General features: G+C 47.0%; 1 protein-coding gene across 1 annotated transcript; it reads right to left on the bottom strand.

Moving 5' to 3' along the window:
* Positions 1 to 10,663: 10,663 nt before the first annotated feature.
* TSPO2 (translocator protein 2) lies at positions 10,664 to 11,901 on the bottom strand. The gene is given in 3 exon segments (XM_006860436.1): positions 10,664 to 10,862; positions 11,091 to 11,237; positions 11,726 to 11,901. Coding segments are annotated over 3 exon segments (522 nt in total).
* Positions 11,902 to 18,810: the final 6,909 nt, after the last annotated feature.

The following is an 18,810-nucleotide window of genomic DNA, read 5'->3' as shown; positions in this document are numbered from 1 at the left end:
CAAATGGTTAATATACTACTTACTGAAGGACTGGAGGGTCAAGTTCACTCAAAGGGGTCTTGGAAGAAAGTCCTTTGCAATCTACTTCCCCAACAACCCACCCAACCAGACCCATTGCCATCAAGTTGATTCTGCTGTTGTTGGTCGTTGAATCAGTTCCGTCTCCTAGAGACCCTCGACACAACACAACAAAACACTTCTGGGTGCTGCACCATCTTCACAATTGTTGTTGTGTTGGAGTCCATTATTACTGCCACTTGGTCGGTCCATCTTGTTGGGGTTCTTCTTCTTTTTCACAGACCTTACACATTTCTGAATATGATGCACTTCTCAAGGGACTGTTTCCTCCTAACAACAAGTCCAAAGTAGGAGAGACAAAGTCTTGCCATCCTATCTTCTAAGGAACATTCTTCTAACTGTACGTCTTCCGAGACAGATTTGTTTGTTCGTCTGGCAGCCCAAAGTATATCCAATATTCTTCTCCAACACCATAATTCAAAAGGAGCTCTGGTAGCGTAGTGGTTACGAATAGGGCTGCGAACCTTAAGGTCAGCGGTTTGAAACTACCAGCTGCTCCGCGGGAGAAAGATGAGGCTTTCTACTCCCGTAAGGATTTACACCCTCGGAAACCCTGTACAGGGTCGCTATGGGTCAGAACCGACTCGAAGGCACGCAGCCAGCCACCATAATTCAAATGCATTGACTCTTCTCTAGACTTTCTTATTCATTGTCCAACTTTTCTGTGTATCTGATGCAATATCAAACAAGCTATTGCATTGAGCAAATCTGCTATAAAAGACTTCTTTAAAGTGTTCAAGAGAAAGATGTCACTTTGAAGACTAAGGTATACCTGACCCAGTAGCAACCGTATACAGTTTCTGAGACTGCAGACCTTTACAGGAGCAGACAGCTTCATCTGTCTTGTGTAGAAGAAGTTGTGGGTTTGAAACAATGACCTTGTGGTTAGCCGCCCAGTGCTCATCCCATAGTACCATCAGGGCCAAACAAAATACAGTTATTGAAAACTGTATGGAGTATACAGCTGTTGTGTTCTTCTAACACACTCAGGGTTACCCATGTGTTGGAGTCAACTTGATGGCAACTGGTTAAGGGAAAGTTGAAGAGACTAGAGGACTTCTTATAGGGAGAACTGACTCTGCATAATAAGAGCACATGAGGGACAAGTGTGTACGTGTGTGTGTGTGTGTGTGTGTGCATGTGTGTGTGTGTAGGGGGCACATAGAAGTAGAGAGACACCAGAGCGCTAGTGAATGGAGCTGAAAACTTAAAGGGAATTCTCTCGCTGTCTCTCTAACTGCCTCTGTCAACAGTGGGTTCCCAGCACTGCCCTCATTCTGACTCACAGACCTAGGATAACCTGAACCTGCCTCTCCCTGTCTTATTTACCACGATCATTTCAGAAAACATTTGGAGGTTGTAAGAGGCAGCACAGGACGAGGGGAGCAGGATTAGTCATGGCAGTTCCTCAGGTCTTGGCCAGGATGGGGAGCTGCCCTCACTGGGAGGGGGGCAGGGTGGAAAATAGAGGCCTTACCAGGGGAAGGTTTAAATTCTCACTCTCTGTAAGAAGACACCTTGAGGGCCCGTTGATGGATTGGGTGCTTAATGTGCAGGGACAGCTGGGACCCTAACAGTGCGTTGCCCCAGATACCCAGCCCAGGCATTGCCACCCCTCCGGTTACTGCCCGGTCACTACCGAGACAAGGTATACAAACAACAAGGCTGTAGGCACCAGGCACCCCGCCTCCTGCTGAGGGCAGGAACATGCCCCCTCCAGCAACTGCTCTGTTGATATAAACATGGGGGTATCCAGGGCTTTGAGAAGTCTTGGCAGAGTGAAGGGAGGGGGTAAAGGGTCTCCCAGAGTCTGGGGCTGGGATGGGAGAAGGCACCAGAGTGCCATGGCAGGCCAGGGTTTGCAGCCTTCTCCACTATGGGATACAACGCTCCACTTGTCACACAGGACACGCTGCCCTGGGCAAAATGGTGCCACCAAGGACTTTAATCCTGGTCACTTCGGTCCTCCATTCCAGGCGCCACTCCCAGAACTAGTGGGCTCTTGAGGCTGGAGGCTGGCGCTTGGAGCCTTTGAAGAAAGTGATCTGATAAGAATCATGCACATTGAGGTGACTAATTGTGTTCCTTTTAGAAGGTGTGTTTGCAAGGCCAAAGAACCTACTGGGAGAACAAGATAAACTTAACAATAAACTTTTGAGAGGTGAATTCCAGGCCTTAGAATGAGAAATGTGTGGGAGTAGACATAGATGAAGAAGTCTGTGGCACTGGGCTGCTAGCGAAAAGGTTGCAGTTCAAACTCATCCAGTGGCTCTGTGGGAGAAAGGCCTGGGGATCCATGCCTGTAAAAGACTTAATAATAATAAAACCCCAAACTAGTTGCCACTGAGTCGATTCTGAGTCATCGAGACCTGTAAGTGTAGAAGTTACCCCATGACTTTCCAAGGCTATAATCTTTAGGAAAGCTGACTGCCACATTATTCTCCCATGGAGCAGCTGGTGGGTGAGAACTACTGACCTATTGGTGAGCAGCCAAGCACTAAATCATGGCTCTGTTGTTAAGTGTCGTAGAGTCAGCTCCAACTCCTATCTACCCAATGTAGAGTTTCCAAGGCTGTAAATGTTTACAGGAGCACAAAGCCTCATCTTTCTCCCTCGGAGTGGCTAGTGGGCTCCAACCACCAACCTTTTGGTTGGTAGTCGATACTTATCTTACAGAGCCACTACACCACATTGTTGTTGTTGTTATGTGCCGTGGAGTTGGTTCCGACTCATAGCGACCCTGCACAGGGTTTCCGAGGCTGTAAATCTTTACGGGAGCAGAAAGCCTCATCTTTCTCCCGCAGAACAGCTGGTAGTTTCGAACTGCTGACCTTGTGGTTCGCAGCCCGATTCGTAACCACTACACTACCAGAGCTCCTTTAAATCCAATGGGACAATTCTACTTGGTCACATGAGTTTGCCGTGAGTTGGAATCAACTCTCGGCACGTAACAACAACAATAACAACAACAGATGTAAATGAAAGGACTAGGGGCTAGGGCTCCTTTGAAGGGATCATTTTCTGTGGGGACCTTGAAGATATAATCATTAGACTGATTGAGCCCTGAGTAGGCATGACTGAGTCCTCCTTCTACCTAGCTTGACAAAGACCACTTCTTCCAGCTTATGAGCTAGCAGAAGGGACCTAAGGGTGCAAAGAATCCTCAAAGACTAGAGAGAGTTCTGGAGAGGGATGGGAACATTTTGGTGGGCACTACTTGAGAAGTCCCTGGGTGGTACAAACAATTAAGGACTCAACTACTAGTAGAAAGATTCACCTTCCAATTCACTTAGAGTTGCCCCGGAAGAAAGACCTGGTGATCAGCCTTGAAAACACTATGGAGCAGCTCGACTCTGCATGCATGGGGTTGCCATGAGTCAGCTGACTTGATGGTAACTAACGTCAACAACATCTGAGTTTATGGGCCGTTGTGGTTCAGTAGTAGAATTCTCTCCTTCCATGTGAGAGACCGGGGTTCAATTCCCAGCCAGTGTGCCTCATACTCAGCCACCACCTGCCTGTCAGTGGTGGTGTGTTTATTGCTACGATGCCAAACAGGTTTCAGCAGAAGTCTCAGACTAAGATTAAGAAACTAGGAAGAAAGGCCTGGAGATCTACTTCCAAATTTCAGTCAATGAAACTCCTATGGATCACAACAGCTTGGTCCTGTTGTGCATGAGGTCACCCTGCATCAGGGGCCTAAACCAGGGGCAGCTAACATTCATCAAATCAATGGTAGCTAACAATAAGGACACCACCTGAGAAGACAAGACGACGTTTTCCATCTGACGAAGGTGACTTGTGAGCCAGTAGTGAGGGCCAGCAGTAAAATCCCTGAGACAAAAGGATCTTATGCTTGTTTTCTGGACCCAAGAGAAAGGGGAACTCTGAAACAGAGCTTGGGTACATGTGAACTGTAAGAGCTAAAATGGAAGGCTATTGTTGAGTGCCATCTAGTTGATTCTGACTTGTAGCAGTCCAGTGTGGCCATGCAGTATTTCCCCAGAAGGTTTTGTAGGCTTTTCACCCAGTTGATCTAGAGAGCCGCTAGAGGGTTCCAACCTTTGGTTTGCAACTGATCACTTAACCATTATCACCACTAGAAAAGAGACTTTGGAGCCCTGGCCTAGGCCTGACAACATCCAGGGAGCCCCTCTGCTTTCCTGCCATCATCAGCTCTACCTGCCTGAAGATAGGAGGGGCCAGAGATATACAGGAAGAAACTCTGGCCCCCCTAACAGTCCACCCGACCAAACTTTGTTCACTGGACAAACATCTCTCAGTCTGCCTACCTGACTTCATTCCCGTCTTTGCCTCCATCTGCAGAAACTGGCAAAGTGAAGAATTACAAGGAAGAATGCAAGGCTTCTAACCAATTTGAACCAATTCAGTCATGGCCAAGCATGGGAAACTGGAACAGACACGGATTTAAAAATTTTGGGTCCTCTGGAAGAATACCTGGAATGGGAACAGTGATGGGTTGAAATCTTGGAATAGGAATCTTGGAAGAAGCATAATGAGCCTTTATGGGGAGCCTGGTTCATTAGATTGGATTACTGGTAGGATGGTGGAGGACACACATTCAATGGATGACTACCAGTTTTTGAATGAGGAACCACCATTTCCCACTCTGCTCAAAGTCCAGGGGGCAAGAGATTTGGTTGCTGTGCAATGGGCACGCTGCCATTACTTCCTAAGAGGGAGATTTGACTTAAATTTCTCTTTTTCTGGTTATCCATCAGGTTCCCCCAAATTTAAAAAAGTCTCTTCTGTTCCAATTTTGCTTCTTAAGGCATGACTGAACCTAGAAGAGGTTTGAAGCCCTGGGAATGGGGGCCTGGGATACATAGAATGAGATATTCCACCTCCCGAGTTTGCTGCTTAACCTGATGATTCCTCTTTGCACCTCCCCAGGGGCTGGGTGGAAGATCTGCACAGCCCTGTGAAAAGTTTCTCTCTCCCCAGCCCACCAAGTAAATCCCACTCAGTCACCTTGTGCCCACTTGGACACTGAAGGGAAAACACTGTTTAAGGACAAAGAAGCCCACACATACACGTGATTTGGATTGTGGAATCCTGAGATACATTTGGCAAAGACAGGGGGCAACTGCAATTGCATTCGGCACAACTCTAGGTAATAGGAGAGGAGGGTGCAGTGTGTGCCCCAGTCTGGAACTTGCAATTGGGATGTGCAGTACGAGCAAGGCAAGAGGCCAGGCCCCCGCCCAGGAACCAAGGAGCTGGTGCAGAAGGAGATTTTAAGGACAACCGTTGGGGTCAGAAGATGAGAGTTTGGAGTTGGAGTCCTGCCTTTTCAGGCTATTTCTACACAAAGCCTTTGGTTCAGCTCATGCTGCATTAGGCTAGGGACACTGCCCTATTCAAGCTTCTTTCTAGGCCAAGTGTCCCAAACTAGAGACGTCTGCGTCTCTGGGTTCATGGCATCCGCTGGCCCTGAGGAAGTCAAAAGCCACATAGTAGACATGGTGCGTCTTCATTGAGGTTTAGTTTATCTTCTACGATTCCCTGGTATTCTAGGGATAAAAAGACCCCCGAATTAAAATGTTTATTTTAGAGACCTTTTTATTTAGTCTTAAACAGGACAAAGACACAAGGCAAAGACAAATCATATGAACGAGAGAGAACATCAACTTGAGGCCATCGTAACGGTGCCCAAAGGAGCCACAGCCACGTTGCTAAATATAGAGCATGGGGAAAACGAAGTTGTTACGGAATCATGGTTGGCAGCAGAACAATTCATCACTACGGAACAATTCATCACTATGGAAGTGGGAAAGGGACCATGATTGGGATACACCCACTACTGCAGTTTAGGATTGGTTCTGGGGCTCTAGGATCACCTTGGTCTGGATTGTTGTTGTTGTTGTTAAGTGCCGTCGAGTCAGTTCTGACCCATAGCGACCCTGTATAGGGTTTTCAAGGAGCAGCTGGTGAGCTTGAACCGCCAAATTCACATATGGTACCTTAATTTCCAGGCGAGTTCCTGAGAATGAGACTCCCCTTCTCTGGGATGATTGATGTTCCTAAGTGCTGTTGAGTCAGTCTGTGTCATAGAGGGTTTCCAAGGAGCAGCTGCTGACCTTGAACTGCTGACCTTGTGTTTCAAACCGACCTTACAGTCCAACACATTGACCGACAACATCACACCAGGACTCCACAGCAGCATACTGGTTAAGGGAAAGCCTATGGGTCACAGCACAGTATTATCTGAAAGATGACCTCCCCCTATGTTGAAAAGAACTCAAAATACACACTGACCAAAGCAATGGACTCTAGAGTACCAATGACCGTGACATGGCGCAGGACTTGAAAAAGGAATCACTGTGAGTTGGAGCTGACCCAACAGCATCTAACAATAATGGTGTAGAAAGTGGTAGTAATAATATGGCAAATACGTGTGTGGTACTCACTTGTTCAAGTCTGCGTAGTGATCATAGGGCTGGGATAAGAGCCCATGACATGTGCCTCCTGAACCCATTCTCTACCAGTCACTCACTATCTGTAGATTAAACTTAGAAGTTAGAAATAGTTTCGTGGATAAATGGAGTTCTAAATGAAACTAGGAGTCCTGGTGTGGTGCTGTGGGTTTAAATGTGCCAGACTGCAAAGCCATTTGAACTGCAAGGTCGGGCGGTTCAAGCTCACCAGCAACTCCTTGGAAACCCTATACATGGTCGCTATGAGTTGGAACTGACTTGATGGCACTCAACAACAACAACAACAAATTAAACTACAAGCAGCTTTCCAAAACTTGGTTGAGGTGAAGATAAAATCTACGTCAATGTTCAGAAAGATGAATTGGCAGTCATTTTGTGCTTGTGGCTCTGGTCACGTGGATCCACAGACCTGTGGAGGGTTCATTCCTTTTCTTGCTCTTAGAAGACATGGGAAGCACCAAATTGTAGTATATATCAGAACGATGGAGGCTTATGAAACAGGCAGCCTCCTCGTGTATTATTGTTCTTGGTAAGTGCCGTCGAGTCGGTTCCAACTCATAGCAACCGTGTTTAGGGTTTCCCAGAAGCAGTTAGTGGGCTTGAACCAACAAACTTGTGATTAGTACTCAGTGTTTATCCTACAGTGCCATACCAGGACTCCTGGTCTGTTAGTAACAGCTCATATTTATCAAAGGAGACCTGGTGGTGCAAAAGTTAAGTGCTTGGCTGCTAACCCTGACTTGATGGTTCGAACCTACACAGAGGCTCGAGAGAGAAATACCTGGTGATTTGCTCTTAGAATGATTCCAGAAAATAAAGCCCATTGCTGCAGAGTTGATTCTGACCCATAGCGACCCTAGAGCACAGAGTAGAACTGTCTCACAGGGTTTTCAACAGTGGGTTTGGTTTGGGGTTTAATCTTTATGTAAGTACACAGCTGCATCTTTCTCTGGAGGAGTACTTAGCCACTGTGCCACAGGGTTCCTTCTATAAAGATTATTGTTGTTGTTAGGTGCTGTCGAGGGGTCCTGACTCATAGTGACCCTACCTACAACAGAATGAAACACTACAGGTCCTGCCCCAACCTCACAATTGTTGCTATGCTCAAGCCCATTGCCGCGGTCACTGTGCCTGTCCATCTAGTTTCAAGTCTTCCTCTTCTTCACTCACCCTCTGCTTTACCAAGCATGATGTCCTCCTTCTGGCAACGTATCCGAAGCATGAGAGTCTCGTTATCCTGGCTTCTGAGGAGCATTCTGGCAGCACTTCTTCCAACACAGTTTTGTTTGCTCTTCTGGAAGTCCATGATACCTTTACTATTCTTCTCCATCACCAGAACTCAAATGCATCAATTCTTCTGTGGTCTTCCTTATTCATTGCCCAACTTTTACGTGCATATAGTGATATTGAAAATACCAGGCTCACCTTAGTTGTCCAAATGATGCTTTTGCTCTTGATCATTTTAAAGAGGTTTTGTGCAGCTGATTTGCCTATTGTAAATTTCTTGAGTGCTGCTTCCATGAGTGTTGATTGTGGATCTAAGCAATCTTTTCTCCATTTCTTATGATGTCATTTATTGGTCCTGTGGTGAGGATTACTGTCTCCAAAAATTCTATGGGGTCACAAATTGACTCTGCTACTGTTGTTGTTGTTAAGTGCCACTGAGTCAGTTCTGACCCATAATGACTCTCCATAGGGTTTTCAAGGAATAGGTTGTGAATTTGAACTGCCAATCTTGTAGTTCAAATTAACTTTGTGGTCAAGTGCTTATCCTACAGCGCCACCAAACCCACATGTATTGAGCACTTGCTTTGTGCCAGACACCTTTTTATCCACTATCTCATGTACACTTTCCCCAAGTGGAACTCCATTCCTAACAACGGGAACCTCTAAGGTCTTCCTTTTGCGGAATAAGGAAAAAGAAGCAGAGTTACGAAAGTTGCATGGGCTTAACTGATTAATAGATGGCAGTGTCAGTACCCAATCCCAGGATGGTCTGGCTCCAGGACCCTAACTGCAAACCATGCCACCTGTTGCCTTCATTGGGATTAGGGTGGGCGCTGGAAGCCATACCTATAGCAGACACCAGGGAGGACAGTGGTCCAGTGGTCACACTTTAAGAAGGAATACCCTAAGGCATTTTTTTTTCAATTGGTTCAGAGTTAGAGGTGGGTTACTGATCAGCACTGTTGAAAACTCTCCATGTGACACCACCAGGCAGCAGAATGGAGACCCGCTACTGCAAGGCATCTGGACCTCCCAGCTGGTCTTGTTTAGAATTTGGAGAGGAGCTCCCTGGGGTAGAGACACCCTTTGGTAACATCAGGGCTTTGAAGCATGAGCAGAAGAAAGAGAGAGGAGGAAAGAGACAAAAATTAAAACAGCAAATGAGAAAGTTTAGCCAGAGAAATGAGTCTGGACAAGAAGTTCTTATTGGTTTCACATCTTAGCACCCTCCACCTTTCCCATTTTTAATTCTTATTAGAAAATCAAACTCAATGCCATCAAGTCAGGTATAGCTCATCGTGTTTTTGAGGCTGTAAATCTTTATGGGAGCATCAACTGGTGGGTTCGAACTGTCGACCTTGTGGTTAGCAGTCCAGTGCTTATCCTAAAGCACCACCAGGGCCCCTTTTTCTTATGTTGTTGTTGTGTTGTCAAGTCGATTTCAACTGATAGTGACCCCGTATCGGGTTTCTGAGGAATGTCTTGAGGGTTTGAATTGCTGGCCTTGTGGTGAGTAGTCCAGTGCTTATCCTACAGTGCTACATCAGGACTCCTTTCTACTATGGTGGTGGTGGTGGTGGTGGTAGTGTGCGGTGGAGTCGGTTCCGACTCATAGCGACGCTGTACAGGGTTTCCGAGGCTGTAAATCTTTACGGGAGCAGAACGCCTCATCTTTCTCCCGTGGAACAGCTGGTAGTTTCGAACTGCTGACCTTGAGGTTTGCAGCCCGATTGTAACCACTATGCTAGTAATTAATTAACATAAAAATGGAAAGTATTGGAATTTACTAAAACAAAAGTACATAATGATCTATTATCTTACTTGGATCCTGCTTAAGTACAAAGGGGCTTCAAAAAGTTTGTGGAAAAACTCCATTCTCTTTTAATTCCATTCTTCCACAAACATTTTGAAGCCCCTCAAATTCTATTTTGCTTTTTGATAATCTTTCAAAAAGCTCTTGCTTTTTAAGGTTATTAAAAATCCATGTCCTCAACATGGATAAGCCTTGGAAATATTATGCTGAGTGAAATAAGTCGGTTGCAAAAGGGCAAATGTGTCTTACATGAAATAAGCAAATATGTATAAACCAGAGGTAGGAGGGAGCTGGAAAGGGAACTTTTTGTTTGAGGAGGATTGAGTTTGTGTTAATGGTGGTAGAATGTTTTGGAAAAGGTTAGCAATAAAGGTGGTACAACATGAACAATGTAATCAATGTCATTGAACTGTAAATGTGGGAGTTATATTGTTGCACGTTTTGGCACGCTTATTTTTACAATAATAATAATAATCAGCATCTGAAATTTTTATGCTAGGTTTTGGAAGACATAAAATGGAGCTGGTGACCGTGTGTCCACTCCCCACATATGACTTATGCATATGTCTAGTTACACACACACACACACACACACATACACACACACTCAAACACACTCCTGAAGTCCTTCTTGCCTGCTTTTGCTCTGGTAGCGTAGTGGTTATGAATCGGGCTGCGAACCTTAAGGTCAGCGGTTCGAAATTACCAGCTGCTCCGCGGGAGAAAGATGAGGCTTTCTGCTCCTGTAAAGATTTACACCCTCGGAAACCCTGTACAGGGTCGCTATGGGTCGGAACCGACTTGACGGCACTTAACACTCAAAACCAGTAACAGGATTTTACTATTTGTATGTGAAAAATACAAAATAAAATTCTCTGTCTTTCCCATTCCACTGAATTCTAATAAAAAGTGGCTCCAGGAAATTTAAGTCAGGGGCCCCACTGGAGCAAATTACCCTTAGGAAATCATCAATCCCTGGCCACCTGACTCTTCTCCCCTCTTCACCACCCTAGCTCCAAAGTCCTGCCTTCAGTTCCTTCCACCCCTGCCCTGGCCATCTTCCCTCCTCTGCCACGTTGTTTCATCCTCAGTTGTTCTTCTCCCCTGTGGGATGAAGCTGCTGCTCAGGACAAAGGCTGTCCATCCACAGGTAGTAGGTGATAGAAACAGTGGCGGTGAGGCAGGTGAGGCAGGGCAGCAGGAGTAGGGCTGCCAGTTTGTTGATGGGGTGCTAGGTGAGTGTCATGCTCACCACCAGCCTGTAGGGCAGCAGCAGGTGAACAGGGCTTGGGCAGAGGGGCAGGGTAGTCGGGCAGGCTGTGTGGACAACCAGCCCCTAACCTCTGCAGCACCCTTTGTCCCACCAAGAAGCCACGTTGCTGGGACTTTGTGCATGAAGATTGCTCACCTGCTTGCTGACTGCACCTGATGAATCTGCTGTATGATCTGCGTTGGGGGACTTGATGGTTTTACCTTCTCCTCCTAGGGACCTTGCACTACTGAGCATTGTGTGCCTTGCCAGACCAGGGTTGTGGGCCACGACCAAGAGAATCAGGACGGTCCAGCTGATGGTGAGCTGTACAGCATAGAGGCCAAGGGGGAGGGCCCGAGGCCACCTGAAGCCCCCTCCCAGGTCCTTCCACACCAGGTAAGAGGCATAGCTGTGAGAAGAAACTTGGTGGCAGAAATGCTCACATAGAGGGTGTGCTGTGGCAAACCCTGGAAAATGCTCCGGTATAAGTACTTTCAAGGACCAAGATGGGAGCGAGTGGGTCTCGTAGAGAGTTTGAGGACTAGAAGGAGTTGGTGGGAGGAGATGGGCTTGGAGAAATGGGAGAAGAATGGCAAGATTTGGAGAGGGTGGGTAGGGGTAGAGGGAGGCAGGAATAGGCAGCCCAGAGGGGTTTTTGTGAATGTTTTATAGACCTCAGTGGTAAGGAGCCTTGAGCCTCTGGTTGTGGGTTGCCCAGAAGAGGCAGGCTGAGGTGTTGTCCCTTTGGGAGGCAGTAAATGGCAGTAGTTCATATTTAGTGAGACTTAACTCCACAGAGGGCAGAGAGTATGGACAGTCAGGCAGAGTGTCCAGAGAACCCTTTTGTAGCACTCTGTCTCCAAATTGTGGGTACCACAATGGTGTGAGGCATGGAACCATCCTGTGACTGAATAGATGGTTGTCCATACAAGCAACAAAACTTTGTGGGATGGGCACCAGAGTAGCTTCCTCTGGTCCTCACACCAAGCAGGCATTCGATGACAGGCAAACCACCAGACCAAGATGGGCCACAGGTGGGGGAGGCCCACAAAGATGGCCCCTGGAGGCCACATTCTCCTTGAGGAGGCCAAATCTGGGAAGGCAAAGACCATGCTAAGTGGAGTCTTACCCCAGGTCTCCTTCTCTGTCTCCATCTCCACCTCCTGACTCTACTCTCTGGTCTGATTTCCTCACACATGTTAGACCCAACTCTAATTGCTTCTTTGATGTCTCGCTACCTACACCGCCTTGCTTCTTTTCTGGTTTTTGTAAACTTATTTCTTTCACACTACTAATCTGACAATTGGAGGATACTGTCCAATATTGATAACAGTTTCTGAATAAAAGCTTCTGTCCTCTAACATGTGTCTGGCTCCTAGAGGCAGGTCTAGGTGTGACCACTTTTCTACTACCACAACTTGTGGCACTTGGCTGGGTACAGAACAGACAGTCAGTGAGGCCAGTGTCTTACAGTGAACCCAGCTACGCTGCTAGTAAGCAACCTGATCCTGCTGCATTTGGAAGGACCAACTGCTGAAGGCCGGAGTCTGGGGAATCTCTTCTGTGCAACAACGGGGCTGGCCCATCTACCCCAAGCTTATCTCATCGTAGCAGACTGACAAACTAAAGGGGTCTCACCCAGCCTGATCTCCCGCCAAGTTCAAACTGAGCTGAGTGCCTCTGTTGGCTCCTTTCTGGAAGCTTAGCTTTCTTCTTTGTCTGGAGCCTTGGGGGTAGACCAGATTCCCCCTACAACTCCCCACTTACACAGGATCAGGCCCACAAATTCAAGAGGCCAGATTTCTTACTGTCTTAACTCCTTAAGGAAACTAACTAGTCTTTGATTTTAAAAACTTCAAGATATCATTTACATGCTGCTTTGCATGTCATTTGTATGTGGGACAGTGCGACAGTGCACAGACCCTCGCCCCCAACCAATACCAACAACACCCTTCTCAGTAATAGTCTTCTCATTTGCATATATTATTTCAGCCTCCTACTCATGGAGTCTTGGTATGGCACTGTAGGATAAGCACAGGACTGCAAGATTGGTTTGAACCACAAGTTCTGCAGTTCAAACTCACCAGCTGCTCCTCAGAAACACTATGCAAGGTTTTTATGAGTCAGAACTGACTCAATGGCATTTAACAACACCCATGATTGATAGGATTTGAAGGAATGAAACAATCTTCTGGTCATTCTGAGTGTTCTGGAATGCCTGTGTAATTTAGCCTTTCCTGTTAAGCCCTGGAGGTTCTTGGGACAGGACTGAGCAATCCGTTGCGAGCGCATACATCTTTCTATTTGTTTCTATGCTCTTCCTCACTGTCCTTTTGCTCATCTGCTTTCCTGTCTTCTTCTGTTGTTTTCTCTTTTTCTATTCAGTGTTGGAGGTCCCTCCCCCCTCTCCCCCACCCCCCCGCAAACACACACTCTTACCTTCACCATACCTATTGTCCTTCTTCTCTTACCCACCCCTCCCATCAACTTCTTCCTACACCTTGCACTCCCGTTACCTCAGGCAGCACACTTTGCAGATGGTGCCTGATGATATACGATGTGTGGAAGGCAGAGGAGGGTTGGGGGGCAGGAAGGAGGGTGGAGTGGAGCTCCTTCTACACATCATATATCATCAGGCAACTGTTTGCAAGGTGTACCTGGCCTCTGAGGGGGAGTTCCTCTGATGGAACTTGTACTGAGCTGGAGCTTTGGCCCTGGGAGTCTGTGGCTTCGGGAGACAGCTCAGCCCCATGCTGTTAGGTTACTGATGCCTCTGGTCTCTGCATCCATGTGAAACTTCTTTGGGTCCAAAGAGGTGGTGGGGAGTTCTCAGATTTTCCCAGAGTCTTCTTATAACTGGGATCATCTCCAAGTGAAGAGTTCATGACACTTGGGAACAGTTCCTGGTTATAACCTTCTAGTTGGAACGACTCACCCAATCTTGGAACTCTAGCTTGACTGTTTGGAACTCTAGCTTGACTGGTCTTTCACAACCCCCCAGGACTTTATGGCTCAAAGGACAAAATGGCCTTCTGTATGACTCAGACAGAGCTTTGTTCAACAAAGCCTTACACTCCTTCCCCCAGCCTCTTTCCCCCATCCTTACCAAAGTTCTCAGGGACCCTTCCTCGCTCATCCTTCAGGCATGAGGACCCTTCCCCAGAAGCTGGCGGTTTTCCATACACTTCTTTGCCACATCTGCCTACTTTGGGCAATCCAGTTCCCCTGGGAGGTTTTATCTCACCTTCTCACCATCTCCAAGGGGGAGGAAGTAAAGGGCAGGGGGTTACAGTCAGGGACAAGAGGCAAGGGAATCATTAACGGTGACCAAAACAGTGGAAGTTACTTGTTTTTGAAGGGGTATGGGAGATGGTAACTGGGGCTGGGGTTGTTCACCCTGTAGGAGGCAGACTACGGAGATCATCGTGAACATTTATTGAGCACCTATTTTTTCCACTGGGTGCTTTGTATTTATTTGTTGAATAATGATGATGATGATCGTTGACCTGTGTCTGGTAGATATTTATTATCTGCCTTTAGAGACAAGAGAATTAAGGCTCAGGAGTGTGTCAGTTTCTCAATGCTGCTGTAACAAAAAGTACCCCAAGTGGGGATGGTGTTAAAGAACAGAAATTTATTTTCTCACAGTTCTGGAGGCCCAAAGTCCAAACCAGGATCTCAACTGTGTCGATTCTTTCTGTTCACCTCTCTGCGTTTCTGTTGTCTTTGACATTCCTTTCTTGCACTCATGAATGAGTCCCCACATAGTGTCTAACTCCTGCTGTGTGAGGATCCATGCCTACTCTGCTGTTTTTATACAACATTACTCAGAAGTGATACGGTTTAGGACCCACCCTTCTCTAGTATGTCACCATTAACATAACCAAAGAAAACTACTTCCAAACAGGGTCCTATTGACAGGTACAGGGGTTAGGACTTGTACATTTCTTTTGGGGGTTCCTGGTTTAATCTATAACAGAGGGGTTAAGTAAGTTATCCAAGGTTACTTAACCAACAGGTAGGTCACCTGGGCTCAGTGTTGGCAGTCAGGCTCCAAAATGTAAGCTCTTTCTCTTCAGCTGGTCCATTCATTCATCCAACAAGTTCTTATTGAACACCTACTGTGTATCAGACTGAATAGATGGTTGTCCATACAAGCAACAAAACTTTATGGGATGGGCACCAGGCTAGTTTCCTCTGGTCCTCAGGATCTGAAATACAGTATCAAATGTCTGAAGAGAAATATCCTTCTCCACAGGGAGCTGTCATTCTAGTAACTCTATCTGGTCAGAGTGCCTAAGGACCCAGCTAGCAAAAGGCCCCAAAGTTCAGGTCTCTGACAAGTGGCATTCATCATTGTTGTTGTTGTTAGTTATCATCAAGTCGGTTCTGATTTCTAGCTATCCTATGTGCAACATAAGGAGCTCTGGTAGCGTAGTGGTTACGAATTGGGCTGTGAACCGCAAGGTCAGCAGTTTGAAACTACCAGCTGCTCCGCGGGAGAAAGATGAGGCTTTCTGCTCCCATTAAGATTTACAGCCTCGGAAACCCTGTACAGGGTCGCTATGAGTCGGAACCGACTCCACGGCACATAGCAACAACAACAACATGTACAACACGTCATCCTCATAATCATTGCTCTGCTTGAGTTCATTCTTGCAGCAGTGATGTCAGTCTATCTTGTTGAGAGGCTTCCTTCCTCTTTTTCTCTGACCCTCTACTTTACCAAGCATGAAGGTCTTCTCCAAGGACTGGTCCATCCTGATAACATGCCCAAAGTACATGCCAAGTGTGGTGAGTGGAAAGCAAGAGTAGAGAGCAGATACAGATAGGTTCAGGTGCTGCAGGTAACTTGATCTTTGAGTCATTAATCTTCTCAGTACCTGTTTGGAGGGAGGAAGTGAAACTTGGTATTGTGCAAGCTCCCTAAAGCTTTACAGCCTTGGACCCAATACAGGATCTCAATGAATCGGGATCAACTCAACAGCAGCGGGCTGGTATTTGGGTAGACAAAAAGGGCAACATGCGTGTTGCATAACAACTAAATCTTTTTCTCAAAGATAGTGATTCGCAGAGACGCTGATGTGGAGAGATGGAGCAGTTGGGGACTTTAGACCCAGAGAGGGAGAGGGGCTGTGTGCTGACGGACCGGGGGTGGAGGGGCTGTGTGCTGACGGACCGGGGGCAGGCTTTGGTTGGTTGATGATGCATGGAGGGGATTGTAACCATGGCAATGAAATGATATATGATAGAATGAATGTAAAACTAATGTTCTCCCATGTAAACTATCACATAATTCACAATAAAACATTAAAAAAAAAAAGATAGTGGTCCATCATTCTCTTAGAATGTGTGCTACTTTCCACAGATCTGCCGATAATCCAATTTCCTGCATCAGGTGCCTGAAAGGGCTAAGACTCTTCCAAGACTCCCATCCCAGGGTTTTGACTCAAAATTTTTCCCAATCTGGTTTGGTTCCAGATTACTCAAAATTTAAAATCTCAGGTCTGTTCTGGCTTTGTTAGTCATCACTGAGCCAGTTTGAACTAGATCGAAGCTCTGATTTTAATAGCCTCTGGCTGGGGTTGGGGGTGTGGCACTGTAGGATAAGCACTGGACTGCTAACTGCAACATCTGAGGTTCAAACCCACAAGCTGCTTCTTGAAAACCCTATACAGGGTCACTGTGTGTTGGAACCCACTCTGTGGCACTTAACAATAGGCTAGGGTTGGCCACAGACCAGCAGAGGGCACTGTTGGAAGGGGTTTCAAGATGCTGCTTAGGTGCCCAGGCTGTCCTCTGTCTTCTCCCTTTCTCACTTCTGGGATCCCAACACCTCCGCCTTGACTGGACTTTGCCAGCTGACAGGGACAGTCACTTTAGAGCCCTGGGAGGCAGGCCTCTGTGCCGGGAAGTACCAGGCCCCGCCCACTCAAACTCCCCGCCTACCTCTTCTTGTCTGCTGGCCTGGTGACTGGGTCTGGCTGACCTGTCTGGTTCTCAGAGAAGGAACTGCTACTATTCCTGGACAAGTTACCAGTCTTTGGGAGCCCCTAGACGGTAAGACGAGCAGTTTGTTGGGGTAGCTGGGGAGTGGTCATTGTGATGGGGTTACCTGGGCCTCAGAGGAGGAGAAGAAGAGGAAAAGGATTAGGGGAAGGGCCATTTGTTGGCCAGTGTGAAGACCTGGGAGATGATTCTATACACTGTGGTAATTTATAACTTTGCTAATAAATGCTAATGAATTTGCAATATCTAAAATGTATCAAGTGTTGGGTAGGCACAGTGAGAACTAATGGTGGGGGCTTGAGGGGAGGGTTGAGAGTTTCCTCAAGGGCTATGAACAGAGCTTTGCAGCTTTGTGCTGGGGGAGGCAGCTGCCTAGGGACAGGTGATTTGAGCATTCTGAGGGTCCATATCTTGGGGGACTGCTCCCCAGGATGAGCTGGAAGTAGCAAAAGGAAGTAGAGGAGAACTAAATGAGGAGCCCAGACATGAGGTTGGGAAACTCCAGTTCCCATTTAGCTGGCTATGGTGCTGTAGGCCGTGCTCAACAGAATTTGGGACCTTTTTTCTTCCTGGGGCGGAGGTTGGGGAATAGAATGAGGACCAAGGCAGCTTGGGAGAGCAGTCAGCCTGGATGGGGATGGTCCAGGCAAATGACTGGACTCCCTGCGGGAGGCCCAGTGAACCTGCGGGGAGCAGAGGATGCAAACTGCTCCTGGTTTGGGGGACTGGGCAAGGGGCCTTTGCTGCACCATCCAATGGGATGGAGAGGCTCTGGACTCTGATCTTTGGAGGCCCCAAGAAGCTTGTTGCTACGGAATCAGAGAAGCCACCCTGTTCCTTTCTCACCTTAGGATGGCCCATCCTCTGCCACGGGGGATCTGAGAAGTGTACCTTCAGCTTCTGCTTACTTTTACTTTATTTTTGTTTTTATTATACTCCAACTGTATGTCCTGTAGAGGTGGAAAGTCGGAGACCTGAGAAAAAATAAGGGATAAGGAGCTCTGGTAGCATATAGTTGTGAACCTCAAGGTCAGCTAGTTCGAAACTACCAACCATTCCGCGGGAGAAAGGTGAGGCTTTCTGCTCCTGTAAAGATTTACAGCCTCGGAAACCCTGTGCAGGGTCGCTATGAGTCAGAACCGACTCTACGGCACATAACCACCACCACCACCAGGAGAGACAGGGGTGCTCCTGGAAGTTCTTGGCATCACTGCCCACCCAAAATGTCTGCCTTCTGTCCCCTCCCCATCCCCCGTCCTTCCCCCACTCCCTATTCTCCGCCCCTGTCATAGTTTAATAATCTCTCATCCATCCTCAGGGCCAGGAGGAAGTTTAGCTTCCTTATTACAAAATGGAGATACCAATCTCACGTAACTCATAAGGGCTGCTGTGAGGAGCCAGTGAAATGCACCATGTCAAGTATGTTAACCTCTGTACATGTTAGGGATATCTTCTACAGTTATAATTCCAGTTATTACTCATGTGGACAAACCACAGGAGTGCATGGGATGCTTGCTGCTCCAACCCCTGTTCCCATAAGATTTGGGGGGGTGATCAACAGCTCTGATTATCTGTATGTTCCGCCAGAGGCCAGGCCCCAAGCAGGTTGGTTCACTGTCTCCAGGGCTGGATTTTTTAAAAATGTTTTTATTGTGAACGAGAGCAGATCATCAGTTTTGTTCTCAACAACTCGTACACTTCGTTTGACCTCAGTGATTGTAATCTTTTATCCTACAGCATTGTACCAGGGCTCTAATGTTGTTGTTTCCCCTATATACATACCAACCATTGTTTAGCTGACAACTGAGCCATAGGACGAGGTCAGTTCCAGACCTTCAGGGTGACCAAAGATCTTGGGGTTCCACCTGTCTCTGTCTGACCAGTAAGCCTGGTCTTTTGTACAATTTTGAGTCCTGTTCCACACTTTCTCTCACTCTATCTTCTTGTTAAGTGCCGTCGAGTCATTTCTGACC

Source organism: Chrysochloris asiatica, unplaced genomic scaffold, assembly GCF_000296735.1.
Source record: "Chrysochloris asiatica unplaced genomic scaffold, ChrAsi1.0 scaffold00038, whole genome shotgun sequence".
NCBI classification, from domain to species: domain Eukaryota; kingdom Metazoa; phylum Chordata; class Mammalia; order Afrosoricida; family Chrysochloridae; genus Chrysochloris; species Chrysochloris asiatica.
Note: the sequence above shows the minus strand (reverse complement) of the source record. Positions and strands in the feature narration are given on the sequence as shown.